This window comes from Durio zibethinus, chromosome 22 (assembly GCF_047325235.1).
Source record: "Durio zibethinus cultivar Kanyao isolate XHJ-2024 chromosome 22, ASM4732523v1, whole genome shotgun sequence".
Taxonomy (NCBI): Eukaryota; Viridiplantae; Streptophyta; class Magnoliopsida; order Malvales; family Malvaceae; genus Durio; species Durio zibethinus.
The window spans coordinates 20,024,270-20,043,060 of record NC_143183.1 but is presented as its reverse complement, the minus strand read 5'-3'; the positions used below and the strand labels follow the sequence as shown (position 1 = coordinate 20,043,060).

The window sequence follows — 18,791 nt, the reverse complement described above, 5'->3', positions numbered from 1 at the left end:
ACAAAGGCATGGCTATGTTTGCTTTATCATTGTATGGTATGATAATCTTTCCAAAGACTTTGGGTTACATTAAGATAACTGTGGTAGATTTTTTCGAGCAAATTGAAACCCAAATAATTAATCCCGCACCAGCAGTCTTAATAGAAATCATTCGATCATTGAATTTCTGTCGATGAAATGGAAAGGGACGGTTCATAGGATGTGCACCTCTATTATATGTGTAGGTTAGAAGTTATTTTAAATATAAAAAGAGTGCATTTTCAAAGCCATATCTACGAAACAAATCACCAATAGAAGAGTTCTGCAAGAGTCAATGGCCAACATTGAAAATTAAGAAAGAATGAGTCTTTTTCTTATGAAAGATTACCGATGATGAAATTCAATGGAGGCACCTTGGATGCCTCGAGTGCCTTTGTTGTATCATGAAGAAAATGAGCCATGGATACCGTTGTTAGGATTATGGGGTATTGTAAGTTACACTCCGTTGATAGTGCTTAGGCAATTTGGTGCAAAACAATTTGTTCTTGCCACTCATGGCTTAGCCAAAGTAGAGTTCATTTATGGAGAATTAAATTCACTAAAAAACTCAAAGCAGTTAATCCAAGCATGGAAGAAAACATGAAGAATGAGATTAGGGCCTCTCATCGATAAAGTCACTCATGATTACCAGATTTAGAAAGCAAGATGACCTAGAGACATAGTACTCTCTCCTGATGATAGCTCACACCAATCAGTTAATCTTTCAACAGTAGTTCAATTATCAAAAGTTGAGCTTGTGAATAAAAAATTAGAAACTGAAAAAAAAGAAATGAAAAGAGAAAATTTGAGACTTTGTGAGAAGGTGAGACAACTAAAGTGTGAAGCAGAGATACAAAGGAGTAGATTAGAAAAAACCATAAAAGAACTTGATGTAGCTAATAGTGATTTGAAAGATCTACACTAGGAAAATAAGAGATTACAAATCTAATTCAAAACTAAAAAAATCATTAAGTCTTACCTTAGTCAGTAACATGAAGTGGATGAGCTCCAACAAGAAATAAACCAATGAAAAGGCAAAGTTCAAGAAAAGTAAGAGGAGACCACTAGAATTTCTCAAGAATGCCAGAATTGGAAGCCGTTTTACTCTACAACCTCAGCAAGATTGGTGGAATGCCAAAAAGAAAAGGAAAGATTGAAAGCCATGCTTGCAAAAGAGAAAAGAAAGCACTTTGAAGTATTAAATAAGAAAGAATCACTTCATCGAATAATCTGAGGGTTGGAGCTACAATTACAAGATCACAAGAACCATATTTCAGTAATGATAGATGAGTGGCACAGAAGGAAAAAAGATTGGATCTTCACATGTGATTCAGAAAGAGATACTCGTATGATGTGAAAAGTAAAAAGTTTAGGGAGGCAACAGTATATAGAGCACATAATCAGTCAAGTTTGTAAGATAGTAAAAAAAGCATGAGAGATGGTTGAAAAGGTAGAAGCATTAAGACAAGAAGTCAATTCTGTAGGAGATTATGGACATCGCCTAGTAAACTTTCTAGATGAGGTAAAAGACCATTATGAGCAAGTCAAAGCTTCTATGGATATAATTCTAGGATGATAAATCTCATGTAATCAAAATTGTATGGAATCAATGAAAATTTTTAATATTGAAATATGTCCAGGAGCAAATATTTTTTCACTTGCATTCATGCATCATTTGTACCATTTTTTTTTAAATTTCAAAAAAATAAAAATTTTGACACATGACATTCTGATTTTTTTAAAAATTTTATGGTAATAGAGGTTCAAGAATCGCTTGCCCTTCAAAAATTTTGACTCAACCAACTCGCCATTCATACAACACCAGGGCTCAAACAATAATTATGGTACAAAAATAAACTAATTGATTTGGGAAAATCGAGAAAACTCAAGAAGAACTAAGAGGAAATCTTAGTACAATAATGGATATGCTCAGAAAACTTGATAAAGAAAAAGCGGTGGAAGAAAATCTCAGCTCTCAAGAGTAATCGTCAGACATGGTGGATCCTGTTTACCCTCCAGGGTTTGAGTCACAACCGACTCAACCTTCTCAAGGAACTAGAGTATAAATTCTTATTCCCGATGGATATCCCAATCCTTATCCAGGAATGACATCCACACTGCTATGGGATAATTTCAAAACTTTGTTAATCTTGTCATGATGGAAGAACCACCCGAGCCAATCCTAATTCCTGATTTGGTTAATTTCAAAGAAAGAAAAAAGCTAGAGATAAAGATATCTAAAAAAGTGAAAGATAATAGTGCCCAGAAAAAGATGAAGTTATTAGAAGAAAGGCTTAGAGCAGTGGAAGGAATGAATTTTTATGGTTTCACAGATGTAACCAAGCTTTGTTTAATCCTTGATATGGTCATTCTGCCTAAATTCAAGGTCCCTGAATTTGAAAAATACAATGACACAAAATGCATGATGACCCATATCACCATGTATTATCGAAAGATGACAGCACATGCTCGTGATGAGAAGTTGTTAATGCACATATTTTAAGATAGTCTTACGAGTTCTGCAGCTAGATGGTATGTTCAATTAGATAGGACTTTATTCGTTCTTGGTAAGAGCTTAGAAAGGCATTCCTTACATAATATCGATATGTCACGGATCTGGTTTTAGATCGTCTATCTCTTCAAAGTATGAAAATGAAAGTAACTGAAACTTGAAAGAGTATGCACAAAGATGGAGAGACGTGGCTACACAAGTTCAACCTCCTCTCACCGAGAAAGAGACAACTATTTTATTTGTGAATACTCTGAAAGCATCATACTATGAAAGATTGATAGGCAATGCAACCAAAAACTTTACAGATATAGTGATATTGGGTGAGATTATCGAAAGTGCTAAAAAGAATGGCAAGCTCGATACAGGAGAGATAAGTGAAGTAAAAAAAGGTGGAGCTCCTAAAAAGAAAGAGAATGAAGCATAAGCAGTAAACTATGTAGGGCAACAGTTCAAAGGTTTCACGCCCTACTCTGTACCAGTCTACCAAACCCATTACCTTTTCATAAATAATGTTACATCCATCCTTCATCTATGTCAACCATACCAATCACTACAACCACCAGCTTATCCATCCTATTTTCAGTCATCTTTTCAAACATTCACCTATTCCTATAACCGTCTTGTTGTACCTACAAGACCAGAATGAAGACCTAATAGTGGTCCAAAAGCCCTAAAAAATACCTAAAAAAAACTCACTTTCGATCTCATTCTCATGACATACACAGATTTATATCCCTGACTTGTTAAGAAATATTTACTTGCTTTCGTTATTGTTAAACCTTTGAAACCTCTGTTTTTCAAATGGTATGACCCCAATTCGCATTGTGATTATCATTATGAGAATCCAGGTCATTCCATTAAGAACTATACTACTTTGAAGTATAAAGTACAAGGGTTAATCAATGAAGAGGTGTTAAACTTTGATACCAACCAACAAAGAACTCTAAATGTTAATAAGAACCCTCTATCGAATCATACTAGGCCATCAATAAATGCTTTGATTGATGGGCAAACAAGCTATGTGAAAAGAAGAATAAAAGAGGTCAAAACTCCTATGGCTAAAGTATTTGAAGCCTTTGTCAAAGCTGACATGTTGAAGTCAATAGAACCTCAAAATTACTCTGAAGCGATTAACCTAACTGAAAGCTATAATTATCACAGAGGTGTTCTAGGTCATTCTATAGAGAATTGTTACCAATTTCATCAAGAAGTGCAAAAGTTAATGGATATGGGTCGAATAGAGTTTTACCAAGAGACAAAAGAGTTGACGAAAGCTGAAGTGTCTACCATTGATTCAAAGAATAAGTTTGTGCATAGACCGGTAATTATCTATTATGATGAAAAGTTGACATTAAAGCTAAAAAAGCTTGTCTCTTGACTAGTGGTGATAATTAAAGTTTTTGATCTTTTTTCATATCAGAATGATAAAGCAGTACCGTGGAAGTATAATTATAATGTCATAACCAATCTAGATATTGTAAACATAACGAGCGTAAGAGGCATGACTCAAAGTGGGAGATGTTATACTTTAGAAGATTTAGAGAAAGCCAAAAAAAAAAAAAAGCAAAGGTAAGAGAATAAGAGAAAAGTCAGAATAATCTTGTCACAGCCTCAGAAAAAGAATTTCAGAAGTTAGTCTCTGAGAGTGAAGCTTGTGAATTCTTAAAGCTAATAAAACATAGTGAGTATAGCATAGTAGAACAGTTGAACAATATGCTAGCTAGAATTTCGCTATTATCGTTATTGTTCAGCTCAAAGTCACACCGTAATGCTCTATTGAAAGTACTAAATCAGACATATGTGTCTCACAATGCTTCTATTAAATATGTGAAATAGCTTATTGGCAATCTAACAATTACAAACTATATCTCTTTTAGTGATGAAGAGATTTCTCTCGAAGGTCGTGAAAATACCAAGGCTCTTCACATTACTGTTAAATGTAAGAGTCATATAATGGCTAAAGTTTTGATTGATAATGGCTCATCCATCAATGTTATACCTATGACTGCTCTAGCAAAGCTCCATGTTGATGAATCTTATATGAAACCTAGTCATATGATAGTTTGAGCCTTCGATGAAACCCAAAGATAGGTATTGAGAGACATAAAAATACCATTATAGATTGGTCCGTGCACTTTCAATGTGAAATTCCAAGTTGTGGATATTTTTCCTTCATATAGTTACTTATTGGGTAGACCATGGATCCATATGGTAGGTGTTGTTCCATCTTCATTACATCAAAAAGTCAAATTCATTGTTGATGGGAAATTGATATGTGTAGTAAGAGAAGCAGATTTTTTGGTCACCCAACCAGTAAATACTTTTTATGTAAAAGTAACAGATGAAGCCCTAGAATGCTCATATAGATCTTTCGAGATTGCTAACGCAGCATATGTGGTTAAGAGATCTAAACTATATTCATCACACTTGTCTACGATAACTGAAATGATTGTCAAACAGCTTACCAAGATGGGATGGCGACCTGGAGTTGGACTTGGAAAGAACCTGCAAAGAATCACAAAGCCATTGGTCATACATGACAAGAAAGACAGATTTGGCTTAGGGTATAAGCCAACAAGAGAGGATAAAGTAAGAATGGTAAATGAAAAAAAAAAGAGGATGGCTAATCGTGGGGATATAAGCCAAAGTCAGAGCCTATGGTCATTCCATACCTCTATGATTTTTTTCGTTCGAGAGGATATATTTACCCAGATCTACCTACAGCCCTAAATGCAAGATTTATGGAAAAGTTTTCTGAGCTAACCATTCAAATGGTGGATGATAAAAAAAAGAAAAGTCGAGATGAAGAGTTGTTCATACACCCTTGTCCTACAAATTTCGAGCTAAATAACTGGATAGTAGTAGAGCTGTCTGTTGTCTTTAAAACTTCTAAAAAGTAATGTTAAACTTTAAATCTCTAATTGCTTTTATAAGCATTGGGTGATCTTTTGTGGTATCTTTATGTTTGTCATTTTAATAAAAGACTTAGAAGATACATCCGTATTTCTTCTATTGTTTTCATCTTTATTTTACTTTCCATTTGCTTTTTCCATCATTTTCTTGCCATTCCATTTTTGTGTGCCAATATTCTCTTCATCTTACCCTTTTGCAGGGTCTCAAATAATGAACATGAAGATAATCATGACAATAATCTTGGATTTGATTTTGAAAACTTAATTCATGTTGATGAACTTGATAATGAGAAAGATTCAGATAATTATACACTGCCTCCTGATTTGTTAAAATTAATGGAACATGAAGATAAGGTAATTGAATCCCATCAAGAAATTATCGAATCAATAAATTTAAGAGATAGTGAAAATAAAAGAGAGGTAAAAGTTGATACATCCCTTTTTACCAGCTGAAAGACAGAAGCTAGAAGAGTTATTCTGAAAATATGTGAATGTATTTGCATGATCTTACCAGGATATGCCAGGACTCAGTACTGAATTATAGAACATAAATTACCTTTGAAACCAAAATTTAAACCAGTACAGCAAAAGCTAAGGCGCATAAAACTAGAGATGCTGCTAAAAATTAAAGAGAAAGTGAAGAAACAATTTGATGCTAAATTTTTAAAGGTGGTAAAATATCTTGAATGGGTAGCCAACATAGTACCAGTTCTCAAGAATGATGAAAAAGTGAGAATGTGTGTCGATTATTGAGACCTAAATAGGGCAAGTCCCAAAGATAACTTTTCTCTACCTCATATCGATATTCTAGTAGATAATACTGTTAGGCATTCCATATTTTCCTTTATGGATGATTTTTCAGGCTATAATTAGATCAAGATGGCTCAAGATGATATGAAAAAAACCATATTTGTGACCATGTGAGGGATATTCTATTACAAAGTTATGCTTTTTAGATTAAAAAATGCTGGTGCTACTTATCAAAGAGTAATTATGACTCTCTTTCATGACATGATGCATAAAGAGATAGAAGTGTATATGGATGATATGATCGTAAAATCTCGTGAAAGAAAAAATCATGTAGGCAATCTTAAAAAATTATTTGACAGGTTGAAAAGATTTCAGTTGAAGTTAAATCCTACCAAATGTACATTTAGAGTCAAATCAAGAAAATTATTGGGCTTTGTAGTCAGTGAAAAAAGAATCGAAATTGATCCAGAGAAGATACAAGCTATCCAAAACTTATCTCATTTTCATACCTCAAAAGAAGTGCGAGGTTTCTTAGGGAGATTAAACTATATTGCTCACTTCATCTCTCAACTCACTTATAAGTGTGATCCTATTTTCAAGCTTATCAGAAAACATGATCCTGGAGAATAGAATGATGAATGCCAAGAAGCTTTTGATAAGATCAAAGAATACTTGTCAAATCTACTTGTGTTGGTGCCACCAATGCCAGGAAAACCTTTGATTTTGTACTTGACAGTGCATGAAAATTCAATGAGATGTGTGTTGGGACAATGAGATGAAACTGATAAGAAAGAACGAGCAATTTACTACTTAAGTAAAAAATTCACTGATTATGAGTCCAAATATTCACCATTAGAGAAGATATGTTGTGCATTAATCTGGACAGCTTAAAGGCTTAGACAATACATGCTTTATCACACTACTTAGCTCATAGCAAAGCTGGATCTTATTAAGTATATATTCGAAAAGCCTTCATTGACAGGAAGAATAGCACGATAGCAAGTTATGCTTTCAGAATATGATATCATTTATATGACTCAAAAGGTTATTAAATGGAGTGCAATAACTAAATTCCTTGCTAATCGTGCAGTCGAAGATTATGAGTAAATGAAATTAGATTTTCCTGATGAGGATGTGATGACCATCGAAGAAAATGAACCTGTTGAAAAATCATGGATGATGTATTTTGATGGAGCTGCTAATGTTTTGGGTCATGGTATTGGGGTAATTTTGATATCTCCTAATGGGCATTATTACCCATCACAGCTAGGTTAAATTTTAATTGCACAAACAATATGGCTGAATATGAAGCCTGTGTTATGGGTCTACAAGCAGCAATTGAAAAGAAGATCAAAGTGTTAGATGTGTTTGGAGATTCAGCTTTAGTTATTTATCAATTGCGAGGTGAATGGGAGACAAGAGACTCTAAGTTGATCCGATACCATAAATACATCTCTGAGTTGATCAAGCAATTTAAAAAAGTTCAGTTTGAACATCTACCCAAAGAGAAAAACCAAATTGCTGATGCACTGGCTACTCTAGCTATAATGATTAAAATAGATGCAAATATTGAAATCCAACCCATCAAGTTGGATGTGAAAAATGTACCAGCACATTGCTCAGGTGTCGAAAAAGAAGTTGATGGGAGGCCATGGTATTATGATATCATGCAATACATTAAAAGCCAGCAATACCCAGAACATGCAACAGAAAATGATAAAAGGACTATCAAAAGATTGGCTATAAGTTTCTTCATTGATGGAGATATCTTTTACAAAAGAGATTGAGATCAAGTGCTCTTAAGATGTGTAAATATAGCTGAAGCAAAGAAGATTATTGAAGAAATGCATGATGAAATTTGTGGGGCACATGTAAATGGTCATATGATGGTTAGACAAATTATGAGGGCTGACTATTATTGGTTGACAATAGAAGGCGATTGTATTGATTATGCTAGGAGATGTCATAAATGTCAGATTTATGCTGACAAAATTCATGCTTCACCATCAACATTACATGTTCTGGCTCCTCCGTGGCCATTCTCTATGTGGGGCATGGATGTCATTGGTCCTATCACTCCAAAAGCTTCGAATGGGCATAGATTTATTTTTGTGATGATTGATTACTTTATCAAATAGGTAAAAGCTGTATCATATGCTAGCGTGATCCGATCTGTGGTATGTAAGTTCATAAAAAAAGAGATAATATGCAGATATGAGCTTTCAAAGATAATTATTTCTGATAATACAAAAAACTTGAACAACAAAATGATGAATAAAGTATGCACTTAGTTCAAGATCTGTCATTGTAATTCAACACCGTATCGTCCGAAAATGAATAGGACAGTGGAGGCTGCGAATAAGAATATCAAAAGAATTATGAAGAAAATGACTGATACTTACAAAGATTGACATGAGAAGTTACCTTTTACTTTACATGCTTATAGAACATCGGTCTGAACATCTACTAGGGCCACCCCGTTCTCTTTGGTATATGGAATGAAAGTTGTGCTACTGGTCGAAGTGAAAATTCCCTCACTGAGAGTCCTGATGAAGGTAAAGTTAGAGGAAGCAAAATGGGTTCGAAATCGCTACGAGCAGTTAAACCTCATTGAAGAAAAAAGACTGTCAGCACTTTATCATGGTCAATTATATCAAAAGAGGATGATGAGAGCACATGACAAGAAAATTCATCCTCGTTGCTTTAAGGAATGAGACTTAGTGCTAAAAAGAATCCTTCCAAATCAACATGATAATCGAAGAAAATGGACACCAAATTGGGAAGGCCCGTATATGGTGAAAAAGGCCTTTCTGGTGAGGCATTGATTTTGACAAAAATAGACAGATGTGATTTGCCTACCCCAATAAATTCAGATGTTGTGAAGAAATATTTTGCTTTAAAAAAAAAAAAAGAGAAAAAATGATGACTTATTTAAGTTGAAAACCTGAAAAGACGGCTTGAATGTGAAGCAAAAGCATCATCAGAAGAAGATCTCATAACACAGGGGCAAGTATAGTTTGATGAACTTTGAAGAATTAAAGAAGTCATCTGATTTAGTTTTAAAAAAAAATCTGGGAATATTTTGTTCATGATTATCTTTTGATCATTATTTGGGCACCTTTGTTTCAACTCAAACACTTTGCCATGCACTTGTTATCAGCTTAATGAAATACACCTATCATTTTCTTTATCCTTATTTGATATTTTTGTTCATTGTACAAGTGAATAAGAGAAATGTGTGATTGCATTTTATTTGTCTTGAACTTAAAATGATGAAAAGAAAAAAAAACATGAAAGATCTCAGCATTACTTTTAAAGTTGACAAAGGCAAATGAAAAAGGATGAAAAAAACATGACAAGACATTGATGTTGCAGACTTTTGAAGAAGAAAAATATTGTGGTCGGATGTTAAGAACAGATTGGTCATATAAGAATTCTGATAAAAGAAGCCAAAAATGAGAGTTTCGAAAACCTTTTTACTACAATGAATAATTTTGATTGCATTACATGCATTGCATTTAGAACACTCAGTACATGCATCCATGATAAGTTGTAACAAAGATAGAAATTTTCCATTTCTTAATGAAAAACAAGATTTTGGTAAAGACAATGATCAAACAAAAGAATTTAAAAGAGAGAAATTTACTTGTTCAAAGATAAGAACTCAAATTTGAAAATAGATGAAAATTTTTTAAAGTTGTTGAGCCTCTACTGAGAGGAGCTTTTTCAAGAGAATTTTAAAGTTGTTGAGCCTCTGTTGAGAGGAGCTTTTCCAAGATGAGAATTTTAAAGTTATTAAACATCTGTTGAGAGGAGCTCTTTCAAGATGAGAATTTTAAAATTGTTGAGCCTCTATTGAGAAGAGCTTTTCAAAAATAAAAAAATAATAAAAAATAAAAATAACAAAAAAAAAGAAAGAAAAACTTTTAAGAAGTCCACGATATTATTTCTAGACAAAATCATTGTGTTTGTCTTTGCCTTATTCCTGATTCTAAAAAATAGGTAAAGAAGGGCAGCTGTAGACACTGATTTTGTCTGGGTCTACTATCTTCATTTTCAGTTTAATATTAATAATAATTTTAATAATAATATTAATAATAATAATTAAAAAAAGAAGAAAAAGAGAAAGACAAAAAAAAAGAGAGCTAGAAAATGGTGGCGTCGTCGGCCCCAATAGCCCCATTTAGCCACCAGACCAGTCCCATCAAACCAGCCACGCTTATGACTTTCGTCACCCCAACAATCACGCTCTACAGACACTTACAGCCACACCTATAGACTCCTAGACTACCTTCCCGAACATACGTCCGGTTTTATAAAGACCTTAGCTTCCTTCCTTTTCAAAGGAGGATCCATTAAAAAAAAAAACCCTAGCTCATTTCATAAAAAAAAAAACCTCTCAAACACAGAAGCTAAAAATGCAAACAGCCCAACACTAAAACAGAAAAACATAATCCAAAAAAAAAAAAAAAAACAATCTCAGCGCCAAAAACATAATTTTTTTTTTTTAACCAAAACTTTGGGCTTCGATCTACATCGTTCGAAGCCGTTTCTCACAAAAAAAAGGTTGGATTTGAGTTCACGAGGTCGAAAATAATTTTTTAGGTATTTTTTGAAAAATTTTTGACACACTTACTAGTAACCGACGACGATTACCAACGATGGCACTGGTGACCGACGATGGCATCTGGCGGTAACTGGATCGCCAAAAACTGGAAAGGAGAAAGAAGAAGAATTTTGGAAGAGAGAGAAAAAAAGAAGAGAAAAGGAGAAGAAAGGAAAAATGAAGGAGATGTGATGTTTTGGGGTTTATAGTGAAATCAAAATGACGTCGTTTTGATTAAATGGTAGCCAAGCCACCAAGCTGAGCCATATACCCAAAGCCAAGCCGATTAAGCCGTTGACTATAGGTCCAAGCTGGTTGACTGAGCCGTTTAAGCAGCCTTTGAATTTTAACCGTGTTGACCAAGGGCATTTTAGGTTTTTCATCATAACTTTTTATTTCTTTTATTTTTTTTGCTCAAAATTTTTATATATATCTATTATTTAATTTATGATGTTTTGTTATTTTTATTTAATTTTTTTATAAACTTTTCATATAAATAAAATAAATGATAGAAAATATAAAATAGTTTTAATTTAATTAATTTAAAATAATTACTAAACATAAACTTAGCGAAATTTTAATGAACTAGAATAAAAAAAAAATATACAACAACTGATAAAAATTAATTAATAAAAAAGTAATAAAAAATGTAAGAAAAGGAAATTTTATCAAATGATGAGATTTAAAGGTATTTCGAGTAGTGATGCCTACGAAATCTCTAGGTGAGAAGATTTTTTTTAAAATACTACCCGTATATTAGAGTATTTATAAAAAAAATTTTCAATACAATAAAATTTTCTTTTTTTTGATAAAAAATAAAATTAATTAATTTATTAAAATAATAATATAAATAAGAAAAAATGAAATTTTATCTAATGACGGGATTACAAAAGTATTCCGAGTAGAGATACTTTACGAAATTCCTAGGTGAGAAGTTTTTTTTAAAATATTACCAGTGTATTGGAATATTTATAAAAAACTTCAATACAATAAAAAAAATTTCTCCAAAATTAAAAATAAAAAATTTAATAAATCAATTAATAAAATTTTTGAAAAAAGAGAATAAAATGTGTGCATCAACATGTTATTATTTGCATTGCATATATGACATAATTTTTTACGAAAAGTAAATTTGGACCTCCAAAGATGAGATTCTAAGGTATTCCGAGAAGTGATGCCTAAAAAAATCTTTAGATGAGAAATAGTTCTTCTAATGTTACTAACGTACTGAAATATTTTAAGAATAATTTCAATAAAAATGTTCTAATTTATTTTTCTTAAATAATATTTGAATATAAAAGACAAAAAATAATAAACAAAAAAAATCAAAGAAAATTATTTTTCAAATACCGAAAATAGGACTGTTTTTTATCAAAATCAAAAGATAACACGTAGTTATTTGGTACCGTTTTAAACGAGCGCTGTGAAGGTGCGAATCCTTCCTCATACGTAACCGACTCCGAACCCAGACTGTTGTGCAGACCTTAAAATAATTTTTTTAATAATTTTAATTAATTTAAAGATTTTATTAAAATGGTATGTTTTAATAGGTGGTCAATCACACCTAACTAAAAAAAAATTGGTGACGATTTCGTTATTTTTTTATTTTATTTTTAAATTCGTCGGACGGATATAAAATCGTTATGACACATATGATTACCCAACATTACGGTATAGGTGTTTATGAGCCGAATTGAACTCAATTGACACTTCTAAAACTTTGTCTTTTGATATTTTAAATATATTTTGAGATTACAATTAAATTAAAATAATATTTCATTTCTAGTTAAGTTGAAATCAAATTATATTCAAAGTTCAATTCAAATTGAAAGGAGCCCGTGGGCCTAGCCGGCTACCATGCCCATGTAAAAGGTTTACACTACAAGAACGGCAAACTCAGCATCATGCTTTTATGGCAGAAATTTTTTTAATAGTCAACAAACTTGTTAGATTAGCAGCTTGCAGCTGAAATTTTCAATGGCTTAGAAAGCTGGCATGCTTTTCATAATTTCATTATTTTAATTACCCAGTTTTCTCTGAGAAAATGATCTTTCATTTTCAATAAGCAAACTTGAAATTAAAATTTATCATGTTCTGATAAAGTATTAGTCATAATAGTTACGGAAATATTTTATATCTTTAGTATTTTAATTAATTGATTTGTTGCTTGTTATTATTATTTTTTTTAAAGAAAATGACTCGTGAGGTTTGCTTAAGAATTTTTTTTTTTTTTAACAAAAGAAAGTGCAGTCGGGAGATAGAGTAAGGAATTATATATATTGAAATTTGAATAACAAATTTATTATATATCACTTTTTGATTGTATAAATTAATTAAATTAAGCTATCATTCTATTTAAGCCTTTTGAAAACTGTGCTTTCATATTCTGCATGTTTAACTCCTGCCTTTTGGCTTATGGTGGTTTACCAACCAATGACCTAGCAAACTGCTAGCAAATTTGATACTCAAATTTTACAGTTTTAGCACCAAAAAAAAAAAAAAAAGAAGAAATCCCAATAACTACCCATAGAAAGAGAATGAGTGAAATTTCATTGTAACATACAAGCTCAATCTATATATCTTACGTTGATTTCTGTGAAATTATGTGTCAAAATCAGAAACAGATATTGATATACATGCTTTTATTTGTTCAATACCCAATATTAACAATAAATTAGAAGGGAAAAAAATTTCATGCATTTATTTTCCATATGCCTCCAGAGCAGCTTGAGTTTGTGACTCGTATAATCTTTGGGGTAGATTTTCTGTGTCTTTTGATGACATTTTGCTGAGATTTTTCACTTCCTTTCACAATATCAACCTTAACAATATGGTGATCTGATGTACCTTTCGATGAAATGACAGAGTATGATCCAGGAACAAAGTTGTATGAAGAGTTTGATGATGCTAAAATGTAATCGACTCGTGTTCCATACTTGCATGTCCCTTGAACATCTGCATTATCAGAACTCATATTTATCAGAATTAGAACATCTAAAAAGGAAAAAAAAAGGGGCAAAGTGTATAATGAGATGTGTCATGTACTTTGGCCTTTGGCTATGATGACTACTGGTTCACATTCCCCGGCGAAGTCTTTTGCATCTGTGTATTCTTTTCCCCTGAGCAACTTCATTACTTCAGTTCTTGGTCTAGGCTTGCCTATGTCCTCATAGTACTGCAATATTGGTATTGCCTTAGAAGAGTTAAAATGAAAATTTAGTCTTTTATGAACCTGAGCTTAACTCGATTCATGCAACTACTCTTAAGAGGTGACATTCAATAATCTGAAGTTCAAATTTCAACATCTACAATCTTTTCTGATATCTCATGCTGCGGTTTTTTATGTATAAAAAAAATTTAGTCTTTTATACAGCTCTAGAGTGTTTGAAACTATAAGAAATATGACCTTGACTATGTCGGTCCATCTTTCTGATGAGTAATCTGGTCCATTCAGGGAGTTCAAACCACCTAGTAATAAGTGGGGAGAGTAGTTTGATTCAGTTATTGCTTTTATTTGCTTCATTCTCCAATTCTCATCTAAATGGTCAAGTTGGGTGCAATAGAAGTTCAGTTCTTCTGCCCATGGTACATCAATTGTGGCCTCAAGCACATTCCTGATAACAGTCTAACATTAAGTTAGTACGAATCATGGCTTTCCAAAAGTTGATTGTTCTTCAGAAATCTAGAAATGCTCACCTGAAATCGTCATCATCGGCTATCTTTTGTACTGTCCATCTCTTGATTGGCCATTTCGACAGGATAGCGTTTCCATACTCTGGAGCCCAACTTTCAGCAAAAACATACTTCATCCCGAGGGCTGCAGCTAATTCGGATAAAGGCTTCATGCCTTTTTCTTCCTGTGCCTTCACATCTTGCAGAGCCAAGATATCAGCATCCACCTCTCTAAGCACTTGTGCAATGCTTCTACCACTTTTCAAGCTCCCTTCATTCCAGAAGTTAATCATACTTGAAGGCAAACAAACAGGGGACCTCATAATACCATTGCCCTTATTGATTCGGCTGTTGGTCATGTCTGATGAGCCCCCTTTTACGTCTTCGACAAAGCCAAGCAGTTTACTCTGTGCCAATGAAATCTCATTGTCAGGAAGGTTGATTGAAACCTTGAGTTTCGATCTCGAGAGCTTCTTTTGCTTAGAGAGACCTTCAGGACTACTATGGGAATTATGCAAGGGAGATTGCTTTAGTATACTCTTTGGATAACAATTTGGAGACTTTGTGTGAAGGTTGAACTCGAGTGGACTTTTCAATCCCATAAAATCCTCCTCCCCATAACTAAATAGACCTGCTTCCTCAGCTTCTGAAATGGCAGGTGCAAGAGAGAACATGGCGACATTAAATGTAGCAATTCTTATTGGCCTTTTAGGATTAGAAAAACCCAAGTTTCCATATAAATGAATGTTGGAATTCTTGGTGCCAACATCTCCTTTTCGTTGACCTTTAGAGTTCAACCTCCCCAACCTCCTGATGATAACTTTCGGCCTTGGTCGCTTCCTTATCAGCCACCTTATTCTCGAGCAAAGCTGCCAGAGTTTTCTTCTAACAATACTCAACATGTAAGATGCTTGATTACTGCAAAACAACTCTTGGATCTTTCTGGTCTGCATTGGAAGTTTTAGCCCTCGATCGCCTATCAATTCGCAAGAAACTGTTGTAGTTTCATCTAGAGAGTCAAGGAAGCTCTAATTGACAGACAGATCTAGCGGGCAAGACAGGGTTATAGGAGAAAATTGGAAATGTGGTTGCAAATTACAATGACTTAAAAGTAGTTAAAAAGACAAATGATCCCCAACTGCTCCCCAAGTAGCGTGGCGGGAGTTGACAATGGTGCTAAGATTGTTGAGCTCCTTTAACAACACGCCAAAGCTACACTAACTACTACCAATGAAACCAAGGTTCTTGCTTCTATTTTTTTTTCAATAGACCTACTCTATACAGGAAATTGGAAAGTATAAATAACATCCAAAATTTTGTATACTCATTTATTTATTTCATATTTAAGACATATAAAATACAAAAATTATTACATTCACATGTTAAACTCATTTTCAGTTTTTATTAAAATTTTAAATCGTGTTATTTATATATATTTTTATATATTTTCATATCATATTATATTTAAAATTTTTGGATTCAGTATAAGTACAAAACAAAACAACTATTATTATGCCAGTGATCAAAATGTCAATGGATCGAGCTACAGCTGTAATCTAAATTTTTACTCAAAGATTTGACCAAAAAACTAATGAGGTTTACCAAGACTATTAAGATTCTAGATCTAAGAAAGAGCAAGCATTAGAGTAGACGACCCTCTGGATTCATCTAACTTTGACCTATGACAAGGAATGGATGCTTAAAAGCAAATAACAGTCGTCAATATCAGAACAAAGGCCCGCACAATGAGTCCATCAAGTTGCATGTGTTACACATGGTCATGCCTGGTTTAAATTGTATTATGTCCACTGAAAATGAACATTCCCCATAGGTTTTAGTGGAAGCTTGTTGCATCCTTTGGGGAAGCTTGTTGACATTTTATGTCAAACACAACACCCCATAAGGAGAGAGAGAAAGGTAATTATTATAAAATACAAAACAATAACGTGATCCTTGACATGAACATTACAATTACAGAAGATGCTAATCAGACAAAATTCAATTATTGTCCTCAGTCATTTGCTTGCGGCACACTGGTTCTGAAAGCAGTCCCTCGCAAGCTTTCCATCAATGGATTCCCAGACGGCAGTTTCCTATAATAATCGGGTTTTCTTCAGTCCATGGTTAGGTAGAAGCTGTTTGCCACATGTTTCAACAGTTGTCAATAAGGTGGATCATTGAACCATATTAATATCAACATTCAGTGGCAAAATTTGTATCATCCACAGAAAAATTCAATCTCTTATTCTCTCAATCACTCATCAGGAAACAGTGAATCCAATAAGTTAGCGGAAGCTACACCATTGTTTCTGTCGTCGAAGAATCCATTGGAAGCACTTTCCCTTCTTGACCTTCTCTCCTCAATTATACAATCATCTGTTTCCGTGCAGTATTTTCGGCTCACCTGTTTTAAAGGTCTCTCAGCCACAACAAACTTGTTTCCATCACGAATTCTCTCAGGAAAACCAGCCCAAACTGCATGAGGCAATGTACAAGAAAATTGACAGACAGGTTGCATAAGGAACTTGAGAGAAATAACATAAATTCTAGTATCCACTTCAAGTCAAATTAAACATGTTCACCAGCTTAAACAACATACAGTAAGGACCAGAAGTTGCACATAAGCAACAAAATATAGACACAAGTCAAGAAACACTATGGAGGGGTAAACTCTAGTTAAAGTTTCACTTAGCATGATGGATGATAGGAGCTACAAATCCACACATAAAGGGCGCTGATGACCAATTGATTACAATAAAAGAACCAAGTTCAATAGCCTAGACATATACAATGTGCATATGAATATACACCCATCAACTTATTCCAGTAACCAGATAACAAATCCAATGGGAAATAATAAACAAATACTTATAAAAACTTTAGGATTTTAATGGTTAATGATCTTGACTGGTTTTTCTCTAAAATTTAAGGCAAGCATAGCAATCCTTTTCTACCTCACAAGAAACTATGGAAAATTTTCACTTTTCTCCATTATCAAGTGGATTCCAAGAGGTAAAACTTCAATTCTAAGAAACTATCTACTCCAACGGAAAATTAACAACCACAAAAAAAGTCATGAAATGAAGCAATTCAACCACCAGGATTCTGTTATTGTTATACTTAATACACCTAGAAAAGGTCATTAAAATCGGCAAGCTAACAGTTACAGGCATTTATAAAGTAAGACAGAGATTGGCAATACCTCCAAAATGATGCAAAACAATAGAAGCAGCAACAGTGACATTCAAAGAGGCAGTGCCACCTCCATACTGAGGAATGTAAACAAAGAAATCACATATCTCACATTCCTTAGCAGAAAGCCCTGTTCCCTGTAAAACATTAAAAAAAACAGAAGCTGTTGAATAAAAAAAGCCCAAATATTAGAAAATTAAGCTAAATTTAGCAAAAGGTTTTTACCTCATTACCAAGAAGAAAAGCAGTGCTTTTCTTGAAAGGATGATCAGTCACTGAAACGGCATTTTCTGTGATCTCAATCCCACAAATATCACAATCTTTCTCCTTAAAAGAAAAATACAGTCAACAATTAACAAAAAAATGGAATCCAAATAAAAGGTTAAAAAAGAAGGGACTTTGAGACATGGGTTTGTTAGGGAGAGGAAAAGGATGTTTACTTTGAGGAAAAGGCGGGCGTCGGTGAGGGAATGGAAGTGGCGGAAACGGAGGTGGGAGGTGGAGCCGTGGCTGCCAAAGGCGTTGAAGTCACGGCGGCCAACTAGGATTAGTTCGCTGACTCCGAAGGCGGTTGCGCTTCTTGCTAGCGTTCCGACGTTGTGCCTCTTCGCTATGTTGTGGACAACCACGTAGCTCTCTATCGCCATTTTCTTCCTTCTCTTTTGATCTGCTAAAAGAAAATGCTTGGTACGGCCATAGGGTTTTTCTAGGGTTTTTTTTTTTAAAGTAAATTCTTCCTCTAAGTTTTTGGGCCCAAGGCCCACTTTCCTTTACTATAATTTTGTTTTGAGAAGGTTAAAATTTCAAAATTTTTTATAAATAAAATTATTTAATTATTTTTTTTACAAATTTTTAAAAATTTATAATTTTTCAAAAAATTATATATTTTTCCAAAATAAAATTTTAAAACTTTATAAACCTTTTCGAAAATAAATTTTAAAAAAATCATATGATTTTTCAAAAATCTATTTTTACGAAATAGAATAATGAAAATTTTATTTAAAATGTTTTTTAAATTTGCACAATTGTATCTCTTATAAATGAATTTTCAACAAAGTTTATGATTTTTTAAAAATTTATTTTTGAAAAGATTTATAATTTTTTAAAAATTCATTTTCAAAAATTTATG

General features: G+C 33.2%; 2 protein-coding genes across 3 annotated transcripts; both read right to left on the bottom strand.

The window, feature by feature from the left end:
• Window positions 1-13,320: 13,320 nt before the first annotated feature.
• Window positions 13,321-16,078, bottom strand: LOC111307158 (uncharacterized). 2 transcript variants are annotated; one of them, XM_089751793.1, is made up of 4 exons: window positions 14,495-16,078; window positions 14,205-14,412; window positions 13,844-13,991; window positions 13,321-13,753 (listed from the first exon to the last, which is right to left on the bottom strand). In XM_089751793.1, exons 1-4 carry the CDS (start codon window positions 15,421-15,423, stop codon window positions 13,491-13,493), a joined length of 1,548 nt encoding a protein of 515 aa, XP_089607919.1. In that variant the 5' UTR covers window positions 15,424-16,078; the 3' UTR covers window positions 13,321-13,490. The 2 variants fall into 2 exon arrangements, with proteins under 2 accessions (XP_089607919.1, XP_022760911.2); XM_022905176.2 differs by having other exon boundaries at window positions 13,323-13,753; window positions 13,844-13,973.
• Window positions 16,079-16,375: 297 nt separating this feature from the next.
• Window positions 16,376-18,364, bottom strand: LOC111307439 (tRNA/rRNA methyltransferase (SpoU) family protein). Its single transcript, XM_022905457.2, has 4 exons — window positions 18,103-18,364; window positions 17,888-17,989; window positions 17,673-17,799; window positions 16,376-16,945 (listed from the first exon to the last, which is right to left on the bottom strand). Exons 1-4 carry the CDS (start codon window positions 18,307-18,309, stop codon window positions 16,725-16,727), a joined length of 657 nt encoding a protein of 218 aa, XP_022761192.1. The 5' UTR covers window positions 18,310-18,364; the 3' UTR covers window positions 16,376-16,724.
• Between the last annotated feature and the right edge of the window lie 427 nt (window positions 18,365-18,791).